Source organism: Peromyscus eremicus, chromosome 4, assembly GCF_949786415.1.
Source record: "Peromyscus eremicus chromosome 4, PerEre_H2_v1, whole genome shotgun sequence".
Taxonomy (NCBI): domain Eukaryota; kingdom Metazoa; phylum Chordata; class Mammalia; order Rodentia; family Cricetidae; genus Peromyscus; species Peromyscus eremicus.
In genome coordinates this window covers 17,669,419-17,682,426 of record NC_081419.1, presented here as the reverse complement: position 1 = coordinate 17,682,426, position 13,008 = coordinate 17,669,419, and the positions used below count along the sequence as shown (strand labels likewise).

General features: G+C 39.5%; 2 protein-coding genes and 1 long non-coding RNA gene across 3 annotated transcripts in view; 2 read left to right on the top strand and 1 right to left on the bottom strand.

Moving 5' to 3' along the window:
• LOC131907708 (low-density lipoprotein receptor-related protein 1B-like) overlaps positions 1 to 13,008 on the top strand; it is a 439,135-nt gene that overhangs the window by 271,895 nt on the left and 154,232 nt on the right. The gene's annotated exons all lie outside the window — the stretch shown is intronic.
• The window catches only part of LOC131909095 (uncharacterized), a 198,878-nt gene that overhangs the window by 147,564 nt on the left and 38,306 nt on the right, over positions 1 to 13,008 (top strand). The window lies entirely within an intron of this gene.
• On the bottom strand, positions 8,976 to 9,458 carry LOC131909089 (thioredoxin-like). The gene has a single exon (XM_059260390.1). It carries the CDS (start codon positions 9,353 to 9,355, stop codon positions 9,038 to 9,040), a length of 318 nt encoding a protein of 105 aa, XP_059116373.1. The 5' UTR covers positions 9,356 to 9,458; the 3' UTR covers positions 8,976 to 9,037.

Sequence of the window (13,008 nt, the reverse complement as noted above, 5' to 3'; positions counted from 1 at the left end):
GTGCTGTAAGAATTTAAGAGGCCATTCTTCGGGAGACTAAAAGACAAGCACCCTAAGAGAACCTGGACTGTGGATCCTGAATCCTGAAGTTTCAGATGTTACTCTATTTGCAACTGAAATGAGATCTTTTGTGTGATATTTCAGGCAAGAAGCTGGATTTCTTGTGCCCACATCCTGAAAACAATTTCCTGAGAGAAGTTGAACTTAAAAGAATAGATTAATTTCCTCAGGGAAGATATGAGTGAGCAAGATTAAAGTTTAGGACAAGGTGAGTGCAGACAATTAAACAATTGTCACTGTTAAAGATTGGTGGCACTAAAGAACAAGCTGATGCCTTGAGTGCAAAACCCTACTCACCTAAGGCTTATAAAGACAGGGATTTATAAGAGAGTATAAAGACTGAACAGAGAATGTGTCTGGGGGTTGTTTACTGATCTTCTAAATCAACTACGTAGAAAACTATTCTCTCAGTGTCAGAACCTATGGTATAAAAGGGCCAGGTTACACACTGAGCTGGCAACAGAGCTTGCTAGCATTTTTTTTTTTCCCCAGAGCTGAGGACCGAACCTATGGCCTTGCCCTTGTTAGGAAGTGCTCTCCCACTGAGCTAAATCTCCAACCCCTTGCTAGCATTCTCTACATGGTACTGGTTTTGAAGGCATGAAAGCTTGAGCAGAGGATGGTCACAGATGCAGCTGACACCAGAAAACTTGTGGAATGGTCAGAGTTTCTGCAAGGAGGTCCTTGGGGGCCATTGTGTGTGCTGGTTGGAATAAAAATAGCCCCCATAGGCTCATATATTTGAATATTTAGTTATCAAGGAGTGGAACTGTTTGACAGGATTATAAGTATTAGAAGTGGCCTTGTAGTAGGTGTGGTCTTGTTGGAGAAAGTGTGTCACTAGGGTTGGGCTTTGAGTTTTCAAAAGCCCACACTAAGCCCAGAGTGTCTCTCAGCCTACAGATCAGGTTGTAGCTCTCAAGCTACTACTCCAGTGTCATGCTTCCAGCCATGATAATGGACCAAGACTCTGAAATAGTAAGCCAACCCTCAATTAAATACTTTCTTTTATAAGAGTTGCCATGGTCATTGTATCTCTTCACAGCAATAGAACAGTGACTAATACACTGTGTATGTAAAACTAATGCCTTTATGGAGACTCTGGGATATTGAGGATGCTAGAAGAGTAGTAGAAAATACTAATTTGCAAATACACAGATATCAGCTTATGAAATTATAGGCAATTTCAGCTTTCTCAAAAAGGAGTAATGTTAGGAAAACTATTATGAATTTTTTCAAAATGTACAATTTACATTTAAAAACTATGTGATCACGTAAAATGTTCAACAAGTACCGAAAATTAATCTCTATTCTTGACATAAATTCATTTCAATATGAATTATAAAAATATATGCTTAACTTAATAGATTCTCAGAAACGAAAAATTAAATTTTGCATTTACTAAAATATTCATTGAATTTGGAAACCTGGAAACAATGCCTACTTTCACTTTCATTCAACAATATTTTAAAAGGTTTAGCTATTGTAGCAAGCAAATTAATTTTAATAAGACATAATGTTCAATAGAAAGAATCAAATAAAAGATTATTTGCAAATGATATGATCTGTTGAAAAAATGCAGCAAAAACAAACATAAATTATTAGAAATAGCAATTAGGTTCATAAGTGCAACATATATAAACTTAAGTACACAAAAATTAACAATATTCTTTAAATTTCAGTGAAAATAATTTAAAAATATCAAGCCCAGAAATATTATTCATAATGCTCTAAATGTGTAAAATATCCGAGAATAACAAAGCAAAATTATACTACTACAATATTAAAAAGAAATTTTAAAATTTAAAGACTATAAAACGTCAGCTGAAAATAGAGTATTTAAAGAGACCATGCACAGTGTAAGAAAAAGAAATGGCTTTTAAATAAAAAACATCCTTCTCATACCTAATACACAGTGCTCAACACATTTAAGGGCTGGCAAAATGCTCAGAAAATAAAGGGACTTGCTGCTAAGCTTGACAAGCTCAGTTTGATTACCAAGGCAGACACGATGGAAGTACTGCCCCCTGCAAGGTGTACTCTGATCATATGTGCATGTGGCATGCATACACCCCAACACACACAGATAAATGTAATAAGAATTTTAAAAACATTGAATTAAAGTTTAATAAGACATTTTAAGCAATGAAGTCTCATACACTGGTATATTTTTTAAAAAATCAATATAGACATATTGTGAGTAGTATTTCATACTGTTAAAATCATTTGGGGGAAAATTGTATTTAAGCAAATTTAAGCTACCAATTCTCAGTATTAAGCCAGCACCTTAACTATTAGGAAGTTTTTTATAGGTATAATTACAAATGTTTTCTAGACTTAAAAATTCTAAGTATTAACAAAGGGCTGCTTAAATATATTTTGGTACATCCATGCTGTGAATACTATGATTCTTAAAACAGAAATAGCTCTTTACAATAATAGGAAGACATCCACATTTATCGCTGCATTATACTGGCATGTTATAAAACATGATGTTAAATGACATATCAGGATAAAAACTTGCATATGCATAGTATCTGGAAAATATCATTGCACTACTACTGATTATTCAAAGCAAGGACAAGATTATCAACTACTTTAAGTTTTCTGAATATTGAAGAAAAACTGAAACAAAAACACTAGTTTGGAGTCCCCAGAGGCAGGTGCTGCCGGGTCAAGTGCTTGAGTGCAAGGGATTTATCCAGGAGTCACTTCCCTGGGAGTCTGTGAGAATGGGAGAAAGCCACTGAAGTGTGGTCCCAGACAAAGCCCCACAGAACACAGCTTTAGCCTGCTGCTGCAAAGACACTGAGTGTCCTTTTCACCTCAAAGCTTTACAGAGGAGTTGGACTCTCCATACTGTTTTCTGACAGTTATTGGTCCATAGGGTACCAAAGGAAGGAAATGGCACTTGGGATTCAAACTGCAGTTTTGCAAAGTGCATCCCCAAAGCACCAACAATATCTGCTACAGTGTGTAACTTTTATAATAAAATGTTATCTTATGTACAGTAAGAAAGGGAAAGAGAGCAGTAGCAGTGTGCTATAAGCAAAACAAAATTTAACACTGCACAGGCGTGGATATTTACTTGACAGCTCCCATGTCCATCATATCCTCCTTGTTCATTAGAAAAGCAGACTTAAGCGGCCTTTGAACCTATCCTTCCCCTTTCTGCTGTCCATCTGTCCCTATCTGAAGTAGCACAGAAGAGATCTTAAAGGTTAGGACTCTGAAATCCTCTGATAATCCTACCTGGAAGTGCATCACTCAGCTATAAACCAAACATGAAAGCTGTATGTAAGCTAGAAACCATTAGAAAGAAAACAGACTTGGTAAAGTTAAGCTCAAAATAGAACTCTAGATTCAGGAACATGCTCTAAGAGTCTGTTTATGTTGTTTAAGATTATGACGGCAAGACTTGCTTAATCTATGCCCAGACAAAAGAATCAGGCTCATTTTAGTGTAGCTTCTGTGCAGAACAGGGTCTTTCAGGGCAATGTCCCTCAATTTAATTTTCCCGAGTTTCAGTTATGAGTGTTTTATAAAGATGGCACTCCTCATGAACCCCACAGTTGGCTACAAATGGATCCTGCCATGAACCAGAGTTGAATGAAGTTGGTTGGTAAGTCCATCATGGCAATTTCTGTCTGTGGCACATTGGGTGCTTTTGTTTCTTTACCCACAAAGAGAATGTGGCATCCACCACTCTACTTATTTTTCATGATCACTGTGAAGATGGCCACGAAGTCAAGTACATGAAAGAGTTTTTTCAACTGTATAGTCCATTGTACCATGACACATTAGTTACACGTACCAAAGTTGTACCTTAAAAGAAATGTGTTTGTCTTTAGACATGTTGGATAAGAATTGGTTGTAAAATCTAAATTCAAATGAATAGCAAATGGGCTTGGATGCTGATCAATGGGGACGAAACTGAGGCTAAAACTGCTGAGTCATCACCTCAAGAGCACCATGCCTTGGAATTCTGCCTCCAATTCTATTTCAATAGCCATTCTCTTCAAAGTGCTCCGAATCAGCTCCTGGTTTGGATTACCGAACTGTAAAGACTTATTGATACATGTTACTGCTACAACAAAATATTAAGTGGTTCTTTTTACTCCCCATTTATTTATTGAACAAGTTAACTATGCAAAATATGCAGGTTCATGCATATCAGTTAATTTCACCATGAAACCTGAAAGAAAATGAGGAGGAGAATCCTGGAACAGACACCACGCACACTATGAAAAGCTGCAGAAATTACACATGAGGTTTTTCTGCATAAATCTACATCATTTCTTACATTATTGTTTAGAGAGAATAACTATGCATGCTACAATGCTTAATATAAACTGATGAATTTTAAAATTGCCCATTATGTATCATAATTTAAAAAAATCATAGTCTTGCACATTTTATAAAAAGATGTACATGAATGTTTCTGTACCCTTTAACTCAGTGTATTTGTCCAAACCTGGCAGTATCAGAAAGTCAAATTTTGCTGTTGAAGATGTTTAAGATGTTCACTAAAGGCACAAACTCCAAGACTAGGTTTTCCATTTCCTTCTATCATCTCCTACAGTTGCATTGATTGGTAGTTTTCTCCACGTTTGACGGGTATCATGTCAGACATGTTGCTGGCCTTACCCTTTTAATTTTGTGACGTTTGTATTAGAACTTCTGAAGTCTTTTGAAGTTAAGGGTATCTCCAATTTAAATAGGCTGTACTCTGCCGAGGCATGAAGAAGCCACAGGCTAGTTTTCTGGTTGTAAAGCTCTAATAAGCTGTAAATTATTTAATTTAATAATCAGTATTTAACTGAGTGTCAGTTCACTTTTTATTTAAATGAAATAAATGAGTACATGCTAATAGTTAACAATTTTAAGATAGCATAACACCTGAAAGTATTGTTCGAATTTAAATTCTTCTGATTTTGCTAATTACATGCTTAATAAGTGCTAATTTCTTTTTCCTAGACTAAATTTTTCTTTTCCATAAGCAGAGACAGCAGTCATCGGTTCCTAACTGTTCTTACCTATACTTCTAAGTATGTCTCATTTGTGATATGGGGAAACCCCATGTAGAGCTTTTGTTTAAATCAATGTTTGTATCTAAGAAGTAGTGTAAATTGTATAAAAACTAAAGATGTAATTCATAAAAAAAAATGTCAATCACTGTCAGAACGTGTTCTTAGATGTGAATGTTAGAAATAGCTTTTTATTTCCTTTATCATGGTAATTTCATTTTTACAGATGAGTGTCTGAGACTGTACTGCTGTGGGATGGTCTGTATGTCAAATGTGTTGCTGATTGGTCAGTAAATAAATCACTGATTGGCCATTGGCTAGGCAGGAAGTATAGGCGGGACAAGGAAAAGAATTCTGGGAAGTGGAAGGCTGAGAGAGGAAGACTGCGAGCCGCCATCAGGACAAGGAAGATGTAAGGTACCAATAAGCCATGAGCCATGTGGCAAAGTAAAGATTAATAGAAATGGGCTAAATATAAGAGTAAGAGCTAGACAATAACAGGCCTGAGCTAATGGCCAAGCAGTTTAAATAATGTAAGAGTCTGTATGTTTATTTTATAAGTGGGCTCTGGGACTGGCGGGACTTGGTGGCGGGAGCTGGAGAGAAATTCTCCAGCTACACTGTACAGTGAGCTGCCCAAGCCATACACACACACACACACACACACACACACACACACACACAACACACACACACACACACACACTGACACTGGAACCATTCTGTTTTGTTTAATGCTATTCTATTTCCACAATGCTTATGATAGTCTTGGCACAAAATCTGGGTCAAAATAGATAGCAATATTTGCTGAATGTCCAATTGATTTGGAAGGAGAATTCAAGTCTTTTGACCCAGTTCATTGTTCTTTGCAGAACACAAATAGAAACATTCAAAGTATCTTATGTTTCTAAGCCTTAACTGGCAGAATAGAACATGACAAATTATTGGGAGATCCGAATGTGGAAAAACATGTGCAAATCTGATGCTTGGTCATCATTATGGTTTGACGTCATCATTATGGTTTGACTTTATAAAACGCCCCATTCCCTTACCGCTGGTCTCTATGTTTAAAAGAGGAAATGAGACCAGAATGGCCAGGTTAAAAACTAACTGCAACTTCTTGAAGTAACTGATTAGGAAAAAGTATGTTTCCTCATAGCATTTAGGGTATAATAAGAAAACATTCATTTTGGATTTTATGTTTACAAAAAAACAGAATTTCATATTGATGTTTATCATAGAGTTTAATGAACCAGACAGCTGTTTGTGGATCCATATTAAAATGTTCACAAATTAAAATAACATAAAATGGGAGTTCTCTGTCAGTAATATGTTTTATTTCTTCTATAATATGAAAATCTACCCTGCAAGTTATTATAGATCACATTATTCTTTGTAAAGATTTTAAGGTGAAAAATGGAGTTGCCATCTGCATCATTGGTCATGCCATCAGTAATAAAATATGTAAAGAGAACGTTAGTAAATGTCATAAAAACCACTGACTAGAATACCTAGTTTGACATAATTGAAAATATTTATTCAATAATTTTGTTATAAAATCATGCACCTGTTATAACAAATATGCTACTTGGAAAACATTACCTTGTATACAAGGTAATGATAAAATAATTTTTAAATACCACATCATAAGTTGTAAACATGTACAAAGCAAAACTATAAGATTTGCTTGCTAATTTAGTCACCAGATTAATATAGAAATTAGTTTGTTGAATAATATATCATAACAATACCTAGAAGGTAACTTCTCATGGATGAGTGCTCAGGATCATTCAGAACGATTTTTAAAGCAGCTTTAAAACAACCTACTTCAAAATCAAGATATTAAATGCCAGCTTCTAACTAGCAAGAATGCTTATGGCTAAGATAGAAATGAGATTCTCTATAGAAATGCTGACACAGCCCTGGCTGTCAGCTCCAGGGTGTACAGCTATAATTCTTTTTTCAAATCTTACCCAGCAATGGCTCAGGTACAGGAGTTTACGGAATACATAAACAGTTAGGGGCAATTCCGTAGCTTTCATAAAATCACAGACCTATGACATGTTTATATCATCTTTGATTGCTACCATTAAATAACTAGATCATTCATGGTGTATTAATTAGCTACTTAACATACAAAAGACAGTACATTATAAAATGCACGATGACACATGATATTGTTCATGACAAAATCAGGGTTTCTTAATTCATGGGATTTCAGGAGTTAAACATTTTAAGCTACAATGTAACCTGGCCACTGATCAGAAAAAAAAAAAAAGTAGAAAATTGAGGGAACCCAGAAAACAAAGATTAAGAAAGACCTTCTTTTCTGTTTGAAAATCTGTTTGGCAACATACTAAATTCCCAAGAGGAGTCAGTTTTGTATGTGAAAAGTATTTAGACTTAGATCAGTAGCACAATCTCAGAACAGGCCATAGGGTACTGGGGTACTAGGGTCCTGGGGTACAAGGGCCCATTATTAAAGACCCCAAACAAATGATGTTCATAGGCGAGTTTGTCTGAAAGCCCAGGTCACTCTACATCTCAGGCCTGATACGATTCTTTCCTTCTGCACTGTCATCTGGACAACAGATGACTATTGATCCCACACTGGGAAATGCTGTTTTGATGTTTATTGATCAAGACTGTATGAGAGAAATTGTGATTGATAAATGGAAGACAGTGATGAGTTATCACTTCTGGATCATACCCTCAAAGAGAGGGTAAGTAAGAAAACCACTCTGAATAACTGTTAAAGTTATAAATTTATCAAGGTAAGCAAAAATTAATAAATGCGAGTGAGGGGATATTACATAGTGGGGGTGAATGCACCATTACCCATCTTATCTTTCAAGTATTTCAATTTTATATAACTCTGAGTTGCTCAGTTAACGTAATTAACACAAAACAATTCAGATTAACACATATTTTTAAATCGTTGGTAGATTTTACCTTAAGTTAGACTTAATTATTTAAATTCAAATGCAACTTTTTTACCAGCCTATATTTTACTGAAAAATTAAAATCAGCCATATTATAAGTCACAAGTTATCTAGCAAATCTGTAAGAATTTGACATCTGGTGAACTCATGTCATGAAACAACACCTGTTTGGTTATACTACTAATTCCATGTGCTAATTGTCTTCATGAAGCGGCAGAAAAGAAACAGTGTAGTGAACAAGAATATTAAGAAAAGAATACCTATAAAATGAGTATTCAAATTGTGCACGTGCCTAGTAATCCCATTAATTAGGTTAATAACATGTTTAAAAGGCTGAGTGTAGGCCATGGAAACTGTGCAAAGGTGTAGAATAGCATGCACACCCTTTTCACAGGCTGCCTGTATGTAACATTTATCAGCCCAGCTTATTTTCTCCTTATCCTCTAAGATAAGTGAAAATAAATTCTAGATATTCGAGAAATATTGTCTTTGAAGACTTATTGAAACCTGACTTCCTATAACTGTTTTCAGATTAAGCAGAAATTTTTCATTTAATTAATTGTCAATACACCCAAATAAATTCAATATGCACTTATATATTTTTTAACAAATACTCTTTAGGCTGCCAGTGCAGATGAAAAACTAAAGTCTAATTCTAATTACCTCTCCCTGCAACTAATTTTACATATCTCTTTATAAAATTTTATATTATTTGTCTCTATAAAACTGTGTGTCTGATAGACATGTGCACACACCTTTCATCCTACTCAGGGCATGGCTTTTGAATACACATGGTTCCTACAAAATAAAAACTACTTTTCAAATCGACTTACCTTTTTTAATTTATTTCCTCTTAGGATTTTTTTTTTTTTAGAATTAATATTTTATTGTCATTTATAATCAGATGGCAGTTGGGCATAGACTCTCTTCACACCTCATATTTGTTTGAAAATTTAAAAAAAGTTACAGGTTTAAACAGCTGGTGGCTGGTTCTGTTTTTCAGGATGATCAGGCAAATTCAGCAATAGAAGCTTCAAGCTTTTCCTTGTTAGCGCCAGAGAATTCACCCACCTTTTGACCCTTTTTATAAAACTGGAAGGTCGGCATGCATTTGACTTCACAGTCTGCAGCAATATCCTGGCAGTCATCCACATCTACTTCAAGGAACACCACACTGGAATACTTTTCAGAGAGGGAATGAAAGAAGGGCTTGATCATTTTGCAAGGTCCGCACCACGTGGCAGAGAAGTCCACAACTACAAGCTTGTCTCCCGCAGACACCAGGGCCTCTTGAAAAGCTTCCTCGCTCTCGATCAGCTTCACCATTTTGGCTGTCGCCGGGAGGAACCACACGAGTTTCTGTAGAACCCGATGGAAACGGATGCGAGGCGCCGGACCGAGCTTGCAGCCGAGCGCAGCGCCCGCCTTCTCTTTATAGCGACAGGGAGGAGCACGGCGGGGCGAGGCGGACTGGGGTGCGCGCGGCGGGGACGCGCTCCCCAGCCTCCCGCTCCCGCCAAGGCGCCTCCTCCTCTTAGGATTTAATAAAGAAGTTCAACATCAGCTGAAAATAACACAACTATGAACCATCCAAGCAGCAGATTATTAAATGTTTTGTGAAATCTTCCGGGTGGGGTGCACAGTGGGGTAGGGAGTGTTTTTATTTAGATCTACCCTGCTCAAGTGCTCTGCTTTCCTTTCACATCATCCCTGGCTTGTAGAAGGCTGGGAACAGCTTTAAGAATGTGTAGAATGTAAACAGCCTTTTATTGTCCAGGAGGATGGCAGCTAAGGCCTGTGTGCTTGTCACAGGGCTGCAGCTCCTCAACTCCCTTTCCATGATAACGTGCTTCAGAAAAAAAAAAAAATTACAATCCCAGTACAATCCCAAAACCGATTAGAATTTGGCATACGCTTCCTTAAAAAGTAATCAATCAACCCATGCTGTAATATTAGAATCTGGCTCTTAAGGAGTATATTAATTCCTTCCATATTTATTTCCTATTTCCTGGTGGGGGAAGGAGATACCTAACATTTCCAGTATTGGGGCTAATAGAACTTTCCTCCACAGCAACCCTAAATACATTTCTCACCTTTGAGGACCTAACGTGGTGCTTACGGAGCACATACACAGTCCTTGGCCACTACATGTAAAATCAGCTAGCTAGATTCATGAGTCTGTGCTGAAGACTCCACTTCAGCAGCAGATTTCCTCAGGCGTTTTCTTCTGCACATGGTACAAGTGCTGTTTTGTTGGATCACTCTTACTGGAATTCAGATTAAATTTTTTTTAAAAGCAAGTGATACTAAAGATTATAGGCATGCATCCTGGATGCCTAAAAACTTAGTTGTAGTTCATTTTATGGTACTCGATTGACTGTGACTAGCAAGTACCGGCTCATTCAAAGACAGTCGGCCATGCCACATTTCTTCATGATGGCATGGACAATTTTCTTATTAAATGCTGTGCAGGTGAATTAAGTCTCTGCTTAAACCTCTTCACCTTTTGGAGTCCATTCCACGCTCAACACTTGCAAAGTGCCTACCTCTACATTTTGCCTTTTATATTTTTTTTCATAAGTTACTTAGTCTTTCCTCTAAAAGGACATGGGAAGAGGAGTGGTTCTTATTCTGCAAGCACTTGGAAGCGTTGCTCTTGTTTTTACATGCCCAAGGTGTATGCATGTAAAACTTAAAAGTGTCAGGACAAAGACACGCCCTAGAATCAATGAAAGGCCAGTTATCGCACTGCTGTGCAGATACCAAGCGGCCAGGAGAAATCTGGCAGAGGCAGAAGAAGCCAGAAACCCATTTCTACAATCGTGGTCAAGTTATTTTTTAAACGTTTTACTTTGGGTCTACTGTAAATGCAAATTAACTAAGAAAACATAATGTGACGGAGAGTAAGCTATTCTTCAGGAAACCTAGAGACTCACAGCCGAAATGGCAGCCCCACTGTCCTTAGTACATCCTGAACTATCTTTTAACATCCTACCTACATCTTGCTCTGCAGCCGCTGTGGTTCACACTGTGAGATCTGGGGTCGCGGATCCGGCTACTAACTGCACGGAGTTGGGCATCAAAGTTATGTTTTACATCTCTAGCTGGTAGAAACCCCATTTCAGTCCCGAGGGCCAGAAGGAACAGAGTGAAATCCAAGCCGCCCCTAAAATCAGTTTTTATCTCTAAATTACCCCTGCTTTGCAAGAAATGTTCGCCGGCACCTGTGCAAAACCGGCCGAGCCGCCAAGACTGTCCCTGGGCTGCAGGAAGATCTTTCAACCCCTCGGGTCGTGTCCATCAGCCCGGGTGCACACCGAGTGCCTAGCAGAACGCCTCTTTCTTCCTAGCACATCTTTTCTAGATACGTCCTTCCTACTTTACCGAAACAGTACATCCAACCCTCACTAAGCCCTTCAAGTCGCCTCCAGGTGCCTCTCTCTAAGTGCGATTCTTCCCCATCAACAGTAAGGCAATCTAAACTCCCGTCACGGCCTGAGCTTCTAGCCCACTTCTGGAGGAGCTCGCTCCCAGATCCCTTACAGAAGAGGATTTCCCGCCGAAACGCATCCCGGCGCATGGACAGCACCGCAGGCCGGGCACTCACCAGCTGTAGCAAGCCGGGGACTACGACGAGGGGCAGCGGCCGCAGGCGCATGGTGCCAGCTGGCGCGATCTCAGGAGCTGCGCGCCCTCGCCAGCCTCTCGCGCATCTCCACTTCGAATTGAGAGCCAAAGACGCTGGGGACCTAGTGGTCGGTGGGCGGAGAGGCCAGCTGGAGCGGCGGGAGGGAGGTGGGTAGGCGCGCCTGGTGCCTCCTTCAAGTGACAAGAAAGTGCGCCGAGCTGCAGGGTTCCAGTACGCTCTCTCAGGGCGCGCTGTGCCTCTGGGGTGAGAGGCTAGGGGGCTGAGGGTTTAGGGGCCAGGGGGACTATGATCACGACTGTATTGGATGCGGGACAGCCAGAGCCTGTCGCTCTGGAGCTGGGCGCAGAGTTCTGCACAGACAGGAGCGTGCCCCGCCCAGTGACCGGCAGTTAACGGTACCTAGTGCCTGGCGCACAGAGTAGCTCTGGCTCTGGCCTAGTGAGGCGGATGGGTTCTCCCTGGATTGATGCAAGAAAGATGCTCAATGACAGCCCTCAGGAAATTTGTGGGGAAGGTTACTCAGGGTCCCGGAAAGGCGCGAGGGCAGTAGGATGGGGTTGGGGTGGGGGTGGGGTCTTATGAAAGGGAAGTGGGCTTAGCCACATTCTCAGAAGAACACCTACCAATCTCGCCTGGAGTTTAGCAAGAAACAACAGAGCTGCTGGGAGGAATATAAGGATTTCTGGAGTTGGATACTTATGGTACCCTTGGGGAACTTCCAACTGTGCTAGTGGCAGGACGGTGAGTAAAAGATCTAAGGGTGCTTCGGAATGATGTGGACACCAGGTGTTTAGGAGACCCACAGAACTGTGAGCTGCCACACTGTAACATCTGTCCTGGGCTTAGGGAGAGGAGGAAGAAGAGAGGAAAGCCAGCCACTTGGAGAACCTTATGGAGGGCAATCTTGGAGGCCAGGCAAGGTTGCAAACCTCAACTCAGCCTCAACACAGCGTTCACTGTCTGCTTTGAGGGCTCCTTAGCCTTTATGACTGAGTGGAAAAGTTAAAGGCAATGGGTCTCGAGAACAGCCACAATGGCCAATTGGTGGAAATCGAAGCACAACCCCTGATGATCCGTTACTGAACATATGGAAAAACTTAAGATCCAGAGAGGTTATATATCCAAAACTGGCATCCTGACATCTGGAGACAAATAGCTCTTACAAAAGGAAACCGTGGAGGGAAGGAAACAGAGTTGCAACCACAGCCAAGCCTTAAAAAACAAAACACAGCAAAAAGAGCAGTTTGGGTTGCCTTTGAGACAGGAGAAAAAACAAAAGCAATTAAGTTGTATTTCCTTCTCCTAGCATCCTGGATTCCAAAACAAAGGA

Excerpts from the sequence above, each read along its gene's own strand:
- LOC131909089 (XM_059260390.1), bottom strand. The coding sequence starts at position 9,355 with ATGGTGAAGCTGATCGAGAGCGAGGAAGCTTTTCAAGAGGCCCTGGTG.